The following is a 15,530-nucleotide window of genomic DNA, read 5'->3' on the forward strand; positions in this document are numbered from 1 at the left end:
ATATGCAAATATAACAATAATATATATAATTAATATAATAATTAGCATTAATATAATAATTATAATATAATAGTTCTTATAATAATCTAATAATAATTATTATTATTATGTGCTTGTGTCCCTTTTTTCAGGAGCACTTTGTAAACAACAGACCATGTCAAAAAACGAAATTGATAAAACCATCAAGATTGGGCGGGCCGTAGTCAAACACTTGGCGGGCCGGATGTGGCCCCCGGGCCGTAGTTTGCCCACCCTTGATCCAGGCTATGTGCTGTTCCCAAGATTTGAACCAGCAGCCATGAGAACCAAAGAGCGAACATAAACAAGCAGCAAATATTATGTTACTCACACCAGGACTGTTGTGGTAAATATTAACGTGGATGTGTACTACATTACCCAGAAGGCTAATCTCATTTAATTTATCCTACCCATCCGTGAAGGCCAGACCAGACGTACGGAGGCTCCTCCTCAAGTTATGAACCAGCCTTGTGAATTCAGACGGCGTCGCCTTCCTGTGTCACATGTCGTGTTTACAGTGACGTCACGGACGCGATGATATCTGCCTTCAATCACAAAAGGATAGCGAAAACATCCTGTACTTGGAGAACAAACAAAATGTGACATTAGAGAAGTGATTAGTTTTCTAAATGAAGAACGGTTCTCCATGGAACACTTTTTTTGAATCAACTTAAAATGGTATTGAACGTGTGTTCCTATCCACACTTGCAGCTTTCTTTGTTCTTGTTCCCTTATTTACATAATGAATAATATTTCATAATAATAATAAAGTTGCTTGGTAAGCCTTAGTAACACTATATGGGAAGGAAAATATTTTTTAAATAATTTGTATAGGCTGCATGGTGACAAGTGGTTACGCCACACAGCTAGGACACCCGGGTTCAATCCCTGTGTGGAGCATATTATCCCCGTGCATGCAATAATTTGTATTATTTACTTATTTCATTCATTTTCTACCTTGAGGTGCTGGAGCCTATCCCAGCTGTCTTCAGGCGAGAGGCCAGCCAATCCCAGGGCACATATAGACAAACAACCATTCACACTCACATTCATACCTATGGACAATTTGGAGTGGCTAATTAACCTAGCATGTTTTTGAAATATGGGAGGAAAAAAAACGGAATACCCCGGGAAAAACCACACATGCACAGGGAAAACATGCAAACTCCTAGCGCAAACCACTCATCCACCGTGCAGCCCCTATCAAGGACTTATGCTTTGTATTGCTATTTTGTATATCAGTTGTTGAGTGTTAGCAACACTAAAAGGAAGGAAAAAAGTCAATTTCATAATTTTTTTTTTTTTTTTTTTTTTTACATTGACATGAAAATCTAGGTCATATTTTTAATAGTTTTACTTCCTCATAAAGCCTCTATATGAGGATTTCTGCTTGTGTTGTGGGGGAAAGTACAGCGTTCCTGTCGCCATGGTGAGTCAGTGACCGATCAATAACAGCCGCTTTTGCGCTCTAACTCGAGATTGGTTCATTCGTGTCTTGAATTGAGCAAATTGAGCTCAACTCGGTGATTTATGTTAACAAGATAAGCATGTTATTAATTCACATGATTTTAATGGATGAAAAGAAAATGTTTAAATGATAAAAACAATTGTCGTCTAGTAATTTGCGGTGCTATGAATAGCATAACACTGCTGAGAGAAATTATTGCATGCTTATTAATGTACAAAAAAAGATGTTTCTCCATATACATGATTAACAAAAGCTCTAACGAAGCACTGAAATACTTGAACTTCCATTCCCCATCACTCTTTACGTGATAAGAGGTACGTGGAAGTTGGCGTGGTCAAAGAGGAGCAGCCTTTTCGGTGGGCACAGATCCCTGTCGGCCTTATGGAGGAGTTTAAAGAGCCCCGTGCCGATGTTCATCGGGATGCCCATGATGATGCACTCTGATACGCCTGCAAAACGACACACAGGCATAGAAACAATAACAATAGCGGCGGCGACAGACCGGGGATATTCGACTGACGGGCCACATCGGGGCCCTGAATGACATCACACCGGTCTGCCGATATTTCTGCAACAGACATAAAATCACCACATATCTGATCTTTGACATTTTTGTTTAAAGTGCCTGATTCTCAGATATAAGCAGAGCACTCCTGTTATATAGAAGATCTTTGACTAGCCAATATGCAGTAGGTCCTTTTTAAAAATAGCAAAGTGTTCCTGTCATATAGAGGACCTTTGACTAGCGTTTTTGTTGTCAGTCCTTAAAAACCGCAAAGTGTTCCTGTCATATAGAGGATCTCTGACTGGTGTTTTTGTTGTCAGCCCTTAAAAAGAACAGAGCGCTCCTGTCAAGTAATAATGAGGATCTTTGCGGAATGAATACCAAAGTACTCCTGCATATATCCTGCGATCTTTGACTGGAATTTCTGCAGTCGGCTTTTAAAAATTCCAAAGCAAAAAGCTTTGGTATCGATGGAGAACTGCTGTCATAAAGAGCATCTGTCATTTTTGTTGTCAGTCCTGAAAAATATCAGTGTTCCTTTTTTATTGAGGCTCTTTGACTGGAATTTTTGTTGTCAGTCCTTCGACAGAGCAGAGTGCTCCTGTCATGTAATAATGCGCATCTTTTGACAAGCATTTTTGTTGTCAGTCTTTAAAAATAGCCCCTGTCAAAAAGATGATTTTTAGCTTGATTTTTTTGTGTAAATCCTGAAAAATGACATCATATATTATATTTATACTATAAACATATACACAGTACAGTGGTGTGAAAAAGTGTTTGCGTCCTTCCTGAGTTCTTTAGTTAGATTTTGTATGTTTACGTTTATTACACATCCAAAGAACAGCAGGCCTTGCGTGCCTCACTTTTTTCTGAAATGATGTTATTAATAACATTTTGTTTTCAGTTGTGAGTTCAATTTACCGCAGACGGAGTCCTTCTGCCCAAAGTAGGCGGCGTCAAAGAGGTGGTCGGCCGTTTTCTCAAAGGACGCCAGCATGAGGACGCTCTCCTTCATTTTGGCCAAGCCAAATCTCGTAATTCCGAGTATCTCGCCCTTTCAGGGGACACAAGGAGAGTCCATTGAAAGATATATACTGTATATAAACACACATACATATATACATATACAGTTTCCAGCTACCTTGTATGACATGAGGTCGGCTAGAAGCATGACATGGCGCCGGTCGATGCTCATGCCGTGATTGATCATAGTGTATTGGATCTCGTTGATGATGGTGGACCTGGCAGCTTCGATGCCGAGAGTCTTCTCCACCTGCAAAAAAAAAAAAAAAAAAAACACACCACAGCTTCTTTTTACAACATGGCCCCGCCGAGAAGAGGCAAAGTCAAATGCGCCTGCACCTCGTATGTGTTGTTGGACGTGGTCCTGCTTCCGTTGACGCCGTGGGTGGCCATGACCGCACGCATGTTATCGCCCTCCACCAGCAGCTTGTACATGTTCCTGTTGCTCTGCTCGTCGATGTGGATGACGGCACGGGCGACCTCGGGGACTCCTTGAACCACCACCTTTCAATCAACGTTGCATTTGGATCAAAATTACCAGGAACTTTTTTTTTTACTGAAGAGGACCAAACATTATATTATTTGTTTTTAGTGAAATTGTAATTTATCCGATATTTCTAAGACTGCAACATCCCACAAAAGTTAAATTTCGGCCAAAATTACCAGGAACTGGTAATTTAGTTATTTAAAAGGCCAAATATTTTATTGTCTACTGTTAACAAAATTATAGTTTTAAGGGTATAGAATCTCAGAAAAGTAGCTTTTACACCATATTTATTTACCAGGAAATGTTATCTTGTTTGCTTGTTTTTTCTAATTTTACATACATTTTAAGGTTTCACAAAAGTTGCATTTACACCAAAATTACCAAGAATTTTCCGCTCAATCAAATCATTCTATTGTCTATTATTAGCATTGCTAAAAAATGCAAGGTTGTAACATCCCATAAAGTTGCATTGAAACCAAAATTACCAGGAATCTCTAGCTCTTTTTTTTTTTTTTCAAAACACCAAAACATGTGATTGTTGTCTTTACTAGGCTCATGTAATTTAACATATATTTTTATGGTAGTTGAATTTAGGCCAAATTACCAGGAACTTGTATCTCCTAGTATTTTTTTTTTTTAAAGGAAACCAAGACATTCTTGTGTTTATTGATAGTATCATGTAATATTAGACATTTTAAAGGAAAACTGCACTTTATTCGGAATTTTGTCCATCATTTATAATCCTTTAACACATTTTTTTAAATATATATTTGAAAAATGCAATTAGGATTAAATGATGTGTTAACTCAGACTGAACACAACTGTGTCTTATTTTATTCAATCTAATAAGATCACTATTTTTCCACTTTCTCTTTGTATGTTTTTGCGTTAGCTTGACATCATTAGCATTATATTATGTTTTTACCACTAGTGTTCTCACCTTGGGTAGCTCCTCCTTCAGCGACTGCAGCACATAGTACATGGAGCTCTTGTTGTTTTCCCGCGGCGACACGCACACCACGGCCTCGCCATGCACCGCCACGTCGCCCGGTTTCACTCGCAGCTTGGACATGCAGATGGAATAACGCACGGTCTCTGCGTTCACCTGGGAGTCGGAAACATTTAACCCTTCAAAAGTCCTTTAAATATCCTCACTCATTTGTGCTCGGATGACAACAAGAAACTGGGTCAGTCATTGTCAGCAACAATCATTTTCATGTCCCTTCAGTTTATGTTATATTTCACGTGGAACAAACTGTTCTGAGGTTCTCATAAGGGCTGAATATGTCCAATCAAATGTGGTTATGATTTGCTTTACCTCCAGGCGCAACAGTCTGATTCTCTCCAAGGACAATTTGACCAGGATGAAACAGTCGTCTGGTAGGAAAACCTCTTCGATGTACTCGGAAATCTGCAGCGAGCGCAGCAATTATTTCATGATGTCTCTTGCAAACATGCAAAGTTCAAAATGCCTCACCTCGCCGAGCAGCGTTTTCTCGATCCTCCCCTTCACCAGGCGCGCAAAGTCGGCATCGTCCTCGATGTCTAAATGAGCGGTGATAATCGGGGTGCTGGGAGACGAGCGGAGCATTAATGGGGATGCCTCAGAAACCGAGCGCATATTTCCAATATGATAATAAGTATGATTATTACACCTGATGTTCTTGGAGGCGTTGATGATCTCTTTGATGCGGGGCACGCCCAGAGTGATGTTCATGGACGCCACGCCGGCAAAGTGGAAAGTCTTCAGGGTCATCTGTGTGCCTGGCTCTCCGATGCTCTGGGCGCACAAGGCCCCGACTGCGGACCCGGGCTCCATCTGAGCTCTGGGTGGACATCAAATTAGGGCATATTTACATCTTTTGGGCAGTTTACTGCAAGTTCCCTGACTTTATGGTCTTATTGAGAGTCATTTTGATTATTTCTACTGTTAATTATTTTATCACGCATGCAAATGTAGTTGCAGGTGAGAAATCGTGCTGTGGGCTACCTCATGTACTTGTCCCTGCACGTTTCCAGGAACTTCTTCAGCTGGGTGGGGGTGATGCGATCCAGCTGATAAAGGACCTTCGGCTGCCGTGAGACAAACAAGTTGCATATAAAGCGTCGAAAAATCACCATTACGCGCGTGTGCGGCTTCTACCTCGCTGGTGCCGTTGTCGTTGATGCCGTATTTGTCTCTCGTCTTCTTGATTTTCTCCGAGATGCTCTTGATGAATTTCCTTATCTCCTGACGATGAACAGAAATGTATTGTTAGGGAACGTGAAGCCTACAAAAATCATAACGAAGTGCATGCAGCTACTGAAAACACAAGCGACCCAGCAGGGGCGGCCATGCGTTGGGTGTTTAGAGCCAAGTTTTGATGACAAGGAGCAAAACTTTTGTCTCAAGAAAAACTTGTTTTGGAATTTTTGCCCATCATCTACAATCATTTTGTGCAATATTTATCTTTTTTGTTTGTTCTAAATATATACAAATAGCTAAAATGAGACTGAATAACAATGCACATAATAGGAACACTCCATTTACTTAATGTAACCTGCATATTTACCAAGGTACGGTGACATTATTATTATTCGATTGTTACGCTGTAGAACTAAATTAATAGTGACACCTTGCCAAACCACACCAGCTAGCTACTAGCTGGCTACTGACTAGCTTCACCACACACTCACTCATGCTACAACGGGTGCAGTGTTATTACTACATGGTTATAGCGTGTATATAATACCATAAAACCTGTTTTTTTCTAGGTGTTTTAATAGTGGGCTCTTGTATCCAGCTGCCTATTTTTGTCCGTTTTTGTATCTTTCGAACGGATGCACAGAAAAGAAAAAGATGTGTATTCACGTCTCGTATAAGGATTGTGGGTGATGGGCAAAATTCTAAAAAAAAAAAAAAAAGTGCAGTTTAATGACAACAAATTTGTCACTGCATTCAATCCATTCGCCATGTCCAACCACATCCCAGCATGCTTAGCGACTATACCTCCAGGTACTTCGCTGAGCCTGTTTCAGTTAGCGCCTACACAAAGAATTACCAGGAATTACCACACACAGTCCAATACATGTACAGATCTAGTACTTCAACACATGACATCACATGGTAGTCTTTGTCATTGTTGTTGGGGAAACATCAAGACCGGGGATCTTGACCCCTGATAGGAAAAATGTTCCCCCAGTCCTGGTCTACAGTTAGTTAAAAAGACTAAAACCGGGCTATGAGGCTATAGTAACAAGCGATTGTTGCTGCAAACATGTAAATCTGGTAGTGCAACTTGAAATGTAGCATTTCGTCTTCCACGAGACAAAGGCATCAACATTTCACATTTTCCTTCATTTGTCAGCGATGATGAACGTAAGAAATTCCACTTTCTGCAAACATTTGCAGGTGAAGGGTACGGATCGGTGTTCCGTTTGCATTTTGCATCCTGGGAAAGCTCGATAACTGATGACGCTTGACAGATATTCGTACCTCCAAGAAGCTGTCTCTGCAGCACATGAAGTCGGCTTTCTTCATGAGGTTGTCTGATGTGAGAACCAGCTCGCTCTGGCTGAGCGCCGGCTCGTTGGGGCAAGCGTAGCCCGCCTGTGGGAATAGAAATCACGTCAAGGAGCTAAGCCTGTAGTGTGTGTGTGTGTGTTCACGGGCATTTCGACCCAAACAATAACGCCCGTTACCTGACACAAACATGAAAAATGACATGAAATTGCCTTGCTCCTTCTTCTAATTGACTCCAAAGTTCCCTCATGAGGAAATTGAACTTTATGAAATGTCATGGAGCAGGTCAAATGCCAAATCAAACATAACACTCCCTCGGGTGCCCCTTACCCGGATGTTGTCCAGGACTCTCTTGAACTCCAGCGGTTCGTCCTTGCCTTCCATGGCTGCGGGGTCCAGGCCATCGCCGCCGTAAATAAACTGGATGACGTCGCCGGTGGAGCTTCGTACAGTGAGGTCGTACTGCGAGCAAAGGTCCTCCAGGGACTTCACAAGACGCCTCTGTCGGTATAAAATATATACTGCAAGATGCCAGTAGAAACGATGGTGATAGATAACGATGGCGTTCATGTTCACGATGAGGCGAACTTGTGTTACCAGCTACTGTCTTTCATTCATTTTCAGTGGATAGTAAATCTATACTGTACGCTGAAATGTGACTTGATGATGGCCCGCTATTAGCAGGTTACCTGCATGTAGCCGGTCTCGGCAGTTTTCACAGCAGTGTCCACCAGTCCCTCACGGCCGGCCATGGTGTGGAAGAAAAACTCAGTGGGTGTCAGGCCCGAGTAGAAGCTGTCGGCCACAAAACCTTTAGCGGCGGGCAACTGTGAAAATACAAAGAAACGCCGCCAGGCAGGGATTTAAAAAAAAAAAAAACACACCAGGGAGGCTTTGATGCGGCTAATTAATGCCACAATTGCAAGAAAGCTCCTTCCTGAGCCATCAACAGGAAGTGGAGTGGTGGTGGAGTTTACGTGTCCCAATGATGCCCTTTGTTACCGATTCTGTTTATTATTTTTATGGACAGAATTTCCACGTGCTTCATCAAGCCGGGACCTTCAACTCTCAATGGATTGATTCGTAGCTAAGAGTAGAGTCCATGGTTCTCGCTCGGAAAAGGGTGGAGTGGAAGAGTTTGGAATGAAAGATGGACTGGCGGCATGATGCGGATTCTGCATCTGGGTAGTGACCGAAAAGACAAGATGGCGGGTAATAGTGGCCAAAATGAGTTTTCGCCATAGGATAGCGAGGCTCTCCCTTAGAGATAAGGTGAGAGCCACTGTCAACCAGGAGAATCTCGGCAGTAGAACCGCTGCTTCTCCGCATCGAGGCGGCTCGGGGATTTGATCAGGACACCTATATACGTCCCTCTCCCCGGATATGAAGGCCGCTGCCTGTGCGACCCGTCCTCAGAAGTGATGGATGGAGGATGAGTGATAGAAGAAAGGACGGGAGGGAGGAATAGATTGACAGAGTGAGGCTCTTACTTTAGAATGCTTCTCAAAATGAGGCAGGGATCGATTTTCAAAACCGTCAGGCACTCGAGATCCACTTATGGCCTGCTGTCCCACACATGCAATCATCTGTGAGATATTAATAAAAGATCCTGCGTGCAGAAGAGAGAGAATCAGAAGAAAAATCAGCCAAGATTCAAGACAAATGTTCCACTGTACATATAATGGAAGAAAACTTAACAAGAAATAATTGTGCATGCAGTGTATAGTCGTTCTATACCAGGCCGACAAAAGAACCCCCCCCCAACATGTGACTTGCCTTTGGAGCCACACAGAGCCATGATCAGAGGACTGTTGCTCTTGTCCAGCTCCCTGAGACAGGCGCTGCCTGCTCGGTCTCTGATGACCGAAAGCTCTCGGAGAATCAGAGCCTGTTGATCAATACAGAAAAACAACAAACAAAATAACCGTATTAAATCATATTTTTATAATCCAAGTCAGGGGGCCACATCCGGCCCTTGCCCGTTATGAGTATCTTTTCACACATATGGAAACACACGATGGAAAACCTCCCATATGCCTGAAAAGTCATTCACTACCAATCCTCGGGTTTGCAAACCTTATCAAGTCATTGTAAATATTCTGATAATACGCCAACAACATCAACAAATATGACATTAAAAGGCACTTGAATTGGTGGTGAGCAGTGCCAAAACAGCTGGCAAAGTGAACCTCGTAGCTAACCCCCCCACCCGCCCCCCATCTCACACACACATACTCTGCCAGTCTGTAAATGTCAGTGGAAATCATTGTGACTTCAATCTTGACATTCAAATTATATTTGCTTTGGTTCAATTAAGTCATTACTAATGGTGAGCAGCGTAACGATGGCTGCCAATCAATAAGTGAACCTTCTGCACCAAAGTGATGTTTTTTTTTTTTTTATTGGCCTGTAGAACGCTACTAAAAATATAATTTAACATGCAAACTACAAAATAAAGTGGAAATAAAACAGTACTTTTGCAATAATAAATATATTAAAAAAAGAAAATACACAGTATCACCTTAATTACCACCATTACAAGAAAAAAAAATATTTTTTCTTAGTTGAAATATTTATAATATTATTATTTATAATATTATATAAACTAATAATATGCTTTATTTCCTATACATCACAAAGCTAAAATTCAGTTTTTTTCTTGAAATATATCTAAACATCTTGGTAGCATATCTACATATGTTGCTGAAAAAAACTTTGGATACACCTGTTCTAGAACGAGGGGGAAAAAATAGCTTGAGAATGTTTTTACCTGGCGCACACTTACTGCTCAAAAAACAACAAAAAAAAGTAAACATCACAAAGACATTGTTATTCAAGAGGAGATGTGCTACAGGTACCTCCAAGGTCTCCTCCGCTGTGCAGCCTGGCTGCTGCTGCAATTTGCCCGTCTGCAGAGCTTCTATGTATTCATCACACTTATGGTAGCCGTCATCCAGAAGGTCCTGCTTGGCTTTGAGCAGACCCTGACCGGGTGTCACGTCCCCGATACCAATGGAAAAGCCACGGTTGGCTGCAAATCACAAGGGGAGTTTTTATTTTTATGAGTCGCAACACGATATATTATCAAGGGAACCGGGATGCGACGTACAAAGATAGACGGGGGCGAGTCTTGCGAGGCGGGACATGGCGTTGGCAGCCTCCAGCTGTCCCCAGTCTCTCAGTAGGATGTAGAAGATGTTGTTTTTGGAGCCTGAGCCCAAGGTGCTCTTGTCCATGCTGCCGCACATCAGCTCGCTGTTGTGGATAACAACGACTGGAGACGATAGACAAGATTCAGGATGGCAGCAGAATAGAGAATTAATTCTGGAACATTCTTATGCTGACATGAGTCGTTGTGGCAAAGGTCCTCCCCCTTGCCGCAGTACTGCTTGCCCTTAGTGCGAAGGTTGGCCTTGACGGGGCAATCCTTGCTGGGCTTCAGGATGAGGCTAAATATCTGCTTGCCCGTCCACAGAGACATGGGCTGGAGGACACAACGGAGCATTGCAAGTTTTACACAGTCACAAAAACCTGTCCTGCACACACTGAACTGTACCTTAACTATTGCCGGGCGAGGGAGTGAGATCTTAATTTTCTCATCTTTTCCCACGAGGATTGAGGCCACTATCTGGCAGGTTTTGGATCGGTCAAAGAAGGTGTCCTTAAGAGTCAAAAGGTAGCCCGCTAGGAAGGAGAAACATGCAAAATGAAGCTCTAAAATAAAACTCTGAAAGAACATGAACGTTATTATTACCCGTCAGAAAGTCCTGAATGGCAGCAATCAGAGGTTCACCGTTCCTCGGAGTTACCAGATTGGCTTTTGTCTGGAATGGAAGGGTGCCGTGTTCAGAAAAAAAATAGGGAAAGATGTCTAGTACTGTAAGTACGTACCCCCATTAGGACCAGAGCCTCTGCTTTGGCCTCCTCCGTCTGAGGCAGATGGAGATTCATTTCATCTCCATCAAAGTCGGCGTTGTACGGCGTGCACACGCACTCGTTGAAGCGAAATGTCCTGTGAGGTTTGACTTTGGCCTGACAAATTTGAGAAGGTTTATTCCGTTAATTGTCCAAAATTGTCCAATTGTCCCGCCTCCCGCTCTAGCGGACTTACAATGTGCGCCATGATGCTGAGTTTGTGCAGCGAGGGCTGTCGATTGAACAGGACGATGTCGCCGTCAATCATGTGCCTCTCCACCACGTCGCCGAAGCGCAACTCCTGAGCAATCTTCTCACGGTTTCCGTACTTCAAGAACCTGATTGGAAGCTCAGGTTTATATCAATTAACGATTAAGCACCGAGTTCGCAGCATGTACCTTTTTACTTGGTTGCGCCGATTCTCGATGAAATTGGCACCGGGGTGAACATCCGGGCCGTTGCGGACGAGCTTCCTCATGAGCTCCAGGTTGGCCTTGTTGACCTGTTGGAGACGCGGTGGCGTATTTAGAGCAGCGGAAGGGTTCGCATCGGATCGCAGAATGCGGCGCTTACCTTTTCGGGGTAAGTTAGGATTTTGGCCACGTGTACAGGTACGGCTACTTCGTCGATCCTCAGGTTTGGGTCCGGGGAAATGACAGTTCTGCCGGAGAAGTCCACTCTCTTGCCTGAGAGGTTGCCTCGGAACCGACCTGAACGATCACATCAACACTGAGATTTTAACGTTAATCAATAATATATGATATAATTTTTCCTCCCCCTTCCTCTTTGTGTAAAAGATGTTGAGGATTTGCTGATTTTTTATAAAACTTTTTTTTTAATCATCAGCATGGTTCCCCCTATTTGTACATGTGGTGTGTTTGAATTAAATTATGTATAGAAAAATGTTTTTCATATTATGTTAAAATAATATTACCCTTCGACAGGGGATACTCATCAAAACAGGTTGCCCCCTAAGTGCCCAGATTGGTTGCATGCACCCATCCGGGACATACATATATGTGTGTCGGGCGGAGATGGGATCTAATATGTCTGATGAAGGTCAAACGGACCGAAACGGAACCTTACCGAAATAAACTAATCAATGAAAGCAACACAGTGTGCGGGAACCTCTTTTTGAACGTTATATAACGAAAAATATGAAATGAAAAATAAACGACAATACAATGAATGGCAGCTCCAGTCATGTATCTTCGGACTGCGATGGTACCGCCGCCATGCTTTATTTTTGTGGTGACCAATTAGGACCGTGAAAACCTCATCAAGTACCTTGCTTCCCCTTCAGTCTCTGCACAAAGCCTCTCGTCCACTTCTTGGGCGCCATGTTGAGCGGGATGCCGGACAGCTCGCTGTTGATGTATAGGGCACACTGCAGCTGCAGGAAGTCCCAGTCCTCCATGATCATCTGCGTCTTGGCGCCCGTCATGCGATGCTGGATGAGGTGTCAATTAATTACAATTACCTGATGAAAAAAATAACTAAAAAAAACGGCGCACCAACCTTTTTGATGACATCATTCAGGAAGATGATCTCCGTCAGCTTCATAGTGAGGTCATCCTCATTGGTACCCGATTTGAGGTCGCTGACTACAGACGGTCGGATGCAAAGCGGGGGCACCAGGAGGCGGGTGAGGATGAGATCAGCCGGTGTTCCCGCCTCGGGGTTCATCAGCAGCAGGGGGATGTCCTCCTGGGAGATCCTTTTGAAGATGTTCAGCACCACCAGAGGGTTGAGGTTCTCCTACAGAAGAGGAGACGGCGGCTAAATCAGTACTGAAGGGGCACCATGAATATACAAAGTGAGAATGTGGAAGTGGTTTTAACCTGCGCTCTTGGCAGAAGAGGCTCCATGAGTTTATTGTGCTCGAGCGCCGTGTCAAAGGACTGCAGGAACTCCGACACAAAAGGCTCCACCACCTTCTTGGTGGTTTTGTACTTCTCGTGGATGATCTTCAGCAAGCCACACTTCTTCACCGTTCCTGAGAATAAATACAGCTTAGCCTTAGCTTTTTTTTACTCTCCAAAAGAGCACAAAAAATATGATTTACCATTAAACGCAGCACAATTCAGACATATTGTCCTTTTGCGGCATTTGTCAGAGATCTTCTTCTTTAGCCCTCGTTTCTGGAGGTAGGCCAGGTTGGGACGTTTCAACATGTCCATGAACTGGAGCTTCTCTTCTTTGGACAGCATGATGCTTGAACATGTCTTACAAATCATCTACAGGCAGAATTCCACATTACATTAATTCCATCACATCAACCTGCCTTAATGTATTCAATGGAATACATGAATGAACAAGTCATTGTGTTCCTTTTTAAACCCCTTTGGCGCCCTCTACGGGTAAAATGTAGAAGGTGCACCCCAGTCCAAAATAAATAGCAAACAAATTAAAATATACTAAATATAACAATATATATTAAATATTGCCAATATTTTTTTCTTTCATTTAATATTTAATTTATTTTATATATTTATTTTAAAAATGTATTTGTTTCTACTTCCAGCCCTGGATTGCGTTAATTATAAAGAATTCTTTTCAACCCTTTAAAGGATAGGATGTACAATACAGTCCACTTGCCTGTAAGATCCCAATGACTGCTTTAAAATAACCAACATGAAAACACGGCAGCTCCAAATCTAGATAGCCATAATGTCCCAAACAGTCTGCCAGATTCTTCCCGCATGTCAAACACGGTCTGTCTTTCTCGCTGGTTCCCTGTGTGACAAGAATAGTCAAACATGTCAAAATGTACAGGGAGTTCCTGCTGCTGTAGCACAAATAAATATGCATATACATATATATATACCATGCGGTGGTCCAGCACTCCATACGCCAGCGGAGAGTGTTTGGTGTCCTGGCTGTACAGGTTCTTGCTGACCACCTGAAGATGGGCTTGCTGGCGCATTTGGTCTGCAGATTTCATGCCAAAGCAGATGTGGCTTCTGTAGGATGAGGAAGAAAGTGAGTAATTGTTGTTACATTTTAATCATTATTGTAGCACTAAAGATGGTAAGGGCCTGCACACAAACTTAAAAGCAGGAGGGAATAACTATGGGACAAGCAAACCTGCACCTCCACTTTAGCTAGCAGATGACAGTAGACTCTTAAAAGTAATTCATTGACTCAGACTAACTACTTGGGCTAAGCTTCGCATGATTATATCTCCACACGTAATCACGCTACATCACTAATATACACTTAAATATCCCACATTACAACATGAATAATAAATAACCCGATGCCGAAAATAAACATGACACACTGTCATTAGCAATAGCAACTAAGCTAACTGCCACTAGGAGGCTAGCTAAACCACTCACATCTTTTTCGCCACATCTGTCTCCCGGAACTGCTCTTTCACCATTTTTTCAACAGTTTTTACCCTTCCGAAATGAACGTAAAAAAAATAATTAGTAGTTTTTTTCTCATTCCAGCCAGCTTTGCCTCGATGAATCCCCGGCAACTAATTTACTTCTCCATGTTGTTGTGGACCAGCTAGCAACACATGTTGACAGCAAGGACACTAAACTGGGGTAAGGCTGCCTATTCGCCACATATAAATGGAACACAGTGTAGTACGCTATGGAGAAGAAAGGCCGCCATTTTGGTGAGCAACAGATTGTACAGTGTACATTATGTATTGACTAGCTCTGAGTTTAATATAAAAGTAATATGCTGTGCGTTAATTTAGATAAAATGGATGAATGTTATTTACTGAACACAATTTATTTATACTTGTCATAAATACAACTAATCACCCAAAGAAACAAACTCGCATTAAGCTATATTGTGTGGTAGTCCCACAAAATATACACTTTGTGAGTCTTGGACACTGTCCTGTTTATTTACATTAACCGGTGTTATAAATCTACAACACTTTTATGTTCCATACATGTCTTAAGGCTTAGCAGTGTGTTTTATTTTGTTTGTTTCTTTCGGCTTTTTGCAATGCAATATTTCTGGATTCTGCTTACCATCATGGCGGCCAAACGAGCGCAGGGCAGGATACGGAAGTGAATTTTGGATTGACAGCTCCTGCAGGTCAGTGTCCTTGGTAGATAGCATGAGGCTTGGTGGGTTCACTGCCAATCGGGATTTTTAACGAACGTAATTGTTTTCACTCGATTTGGACATTTGAAATGAAGAACATGGACACGACCTGTTCTTTTGACATTCTGTATTACGGGTTGAATATTGTTATTAAATACGAACGCGCTCTAAAGAGTGACACTTGACATGTATCAACCTTTTCGGTGGTTTTGAACGCAGCACTGCCCATTTTTGAATTAACTTTATTTGTCTGTTAACGAACCGTACAGTAGAGCTAAGCATGAGATAAACATACTATAATGTATAGTGAAATCATGAATATTTAATTATTAATACTTTTACCATATTTGCAGATGCCACAGTTTATGCACGTTAATTTTATTTGATGGTGACGCTTACAGGAAAACTATATTAAATTTAGCCACTAGATGGTGCTAAATGCATTATGGATTGTAATGACTGTAATTGTCAGTGTAAATAATTTACATTTAGATGATTGCCTATTGATTTAACCTTTTACTGGACATATCTCTGGCGTTTT

The 15,530-nt window shown here is 42.2% G+C and overlaps 1 protein-coding gene across 2 annotated transcripts; it reads right to left on the reverse strand.

The window, feature by feature from the left end:
- Positions 1-1,270: 1,270 nt before the first annotated feature.
- polr3a (polymerase (RNA) III (DNA directed) polypeptide A) lies at positions 1,271-14,467 on the reverse strand. Of its 2 annotated transcripts, XM_078788728.1 has the most exons (32): positions 14,260-14,467; positions 13,746-13,881; positions 13,517-13,654; positions 12,984-13,155; positions 12,760-12,914; positions 12,437-12,676; positions 12,206-12,368; positions 11,492-11,628; positions 11,317-11,420; positions 11,115-11,256; positions 10,895-11,035; positions 10,758-10,827; positions 10,560-10,687; positions 10,349-10,487; positions 10,113-10,277; positions 9,862-10,034; positions 8,780-8,891; positions 8,494-8,612; positions 7,693-7,830; positions 7,334-7,504; positions 6,977-7,090; positions 6,491-6,526; positions 5,645-5,731; positions 5,492-5,574; positions 5,157-5,327; positions 4,979-5,072; positions 4,820-4,912; positions 4,442-4,606; positions 3,354-3,518; positions 3,133-3,264; positions 2,913-3,045; positions 1,271-1,935 (listed from the first exon to the last, which is right to left on the reverse strand). In XM_078788728.1, the coding sequence occupies exons 1-32, from the start codon at positions 14,301-14,303 to the stop codon at positions 1,787-1,789; spliced, it is 4,209 nt and encodes a 1,402-aa protein (XP_078644854.1). In that variant the 5' UTR covers positions 14,304-14,467; the 3' UTR covers positions 1,271-1,786. The 2 variants fall into 2 exon arrangements, with proteins under 2 accessions (XP_078644854.1, XP_078644855.1); XM_078788729.1 differs by lacking the exon at positions 6,491-6,526 and having other exon boundaries at positions 14,260-14,466.
- Between the last annotated feature and the right edge of the window lie 1,063 nt (positions 14,468-15,530).

Source organism: Doryrhamphus excisus, unplaced genomic scaffold (assembly GCF_037039965.1).
Source record: "Doryrhamphus excisus strain RoL-2023G ecotype Guam unplaced genomic scaffold, RoL_Dexc_Guam_v1.1 HiC_scaffold_24, whole genome shotgun sequence".
Classification (NCBI taxonomy): domain Eukaryota; kingdom Metazoa; phylum Chordata; class Actinopteri; order Syngnathiformes; family Syngnathidae; genus Doryrhamphus; species Doryrhamphus excisus.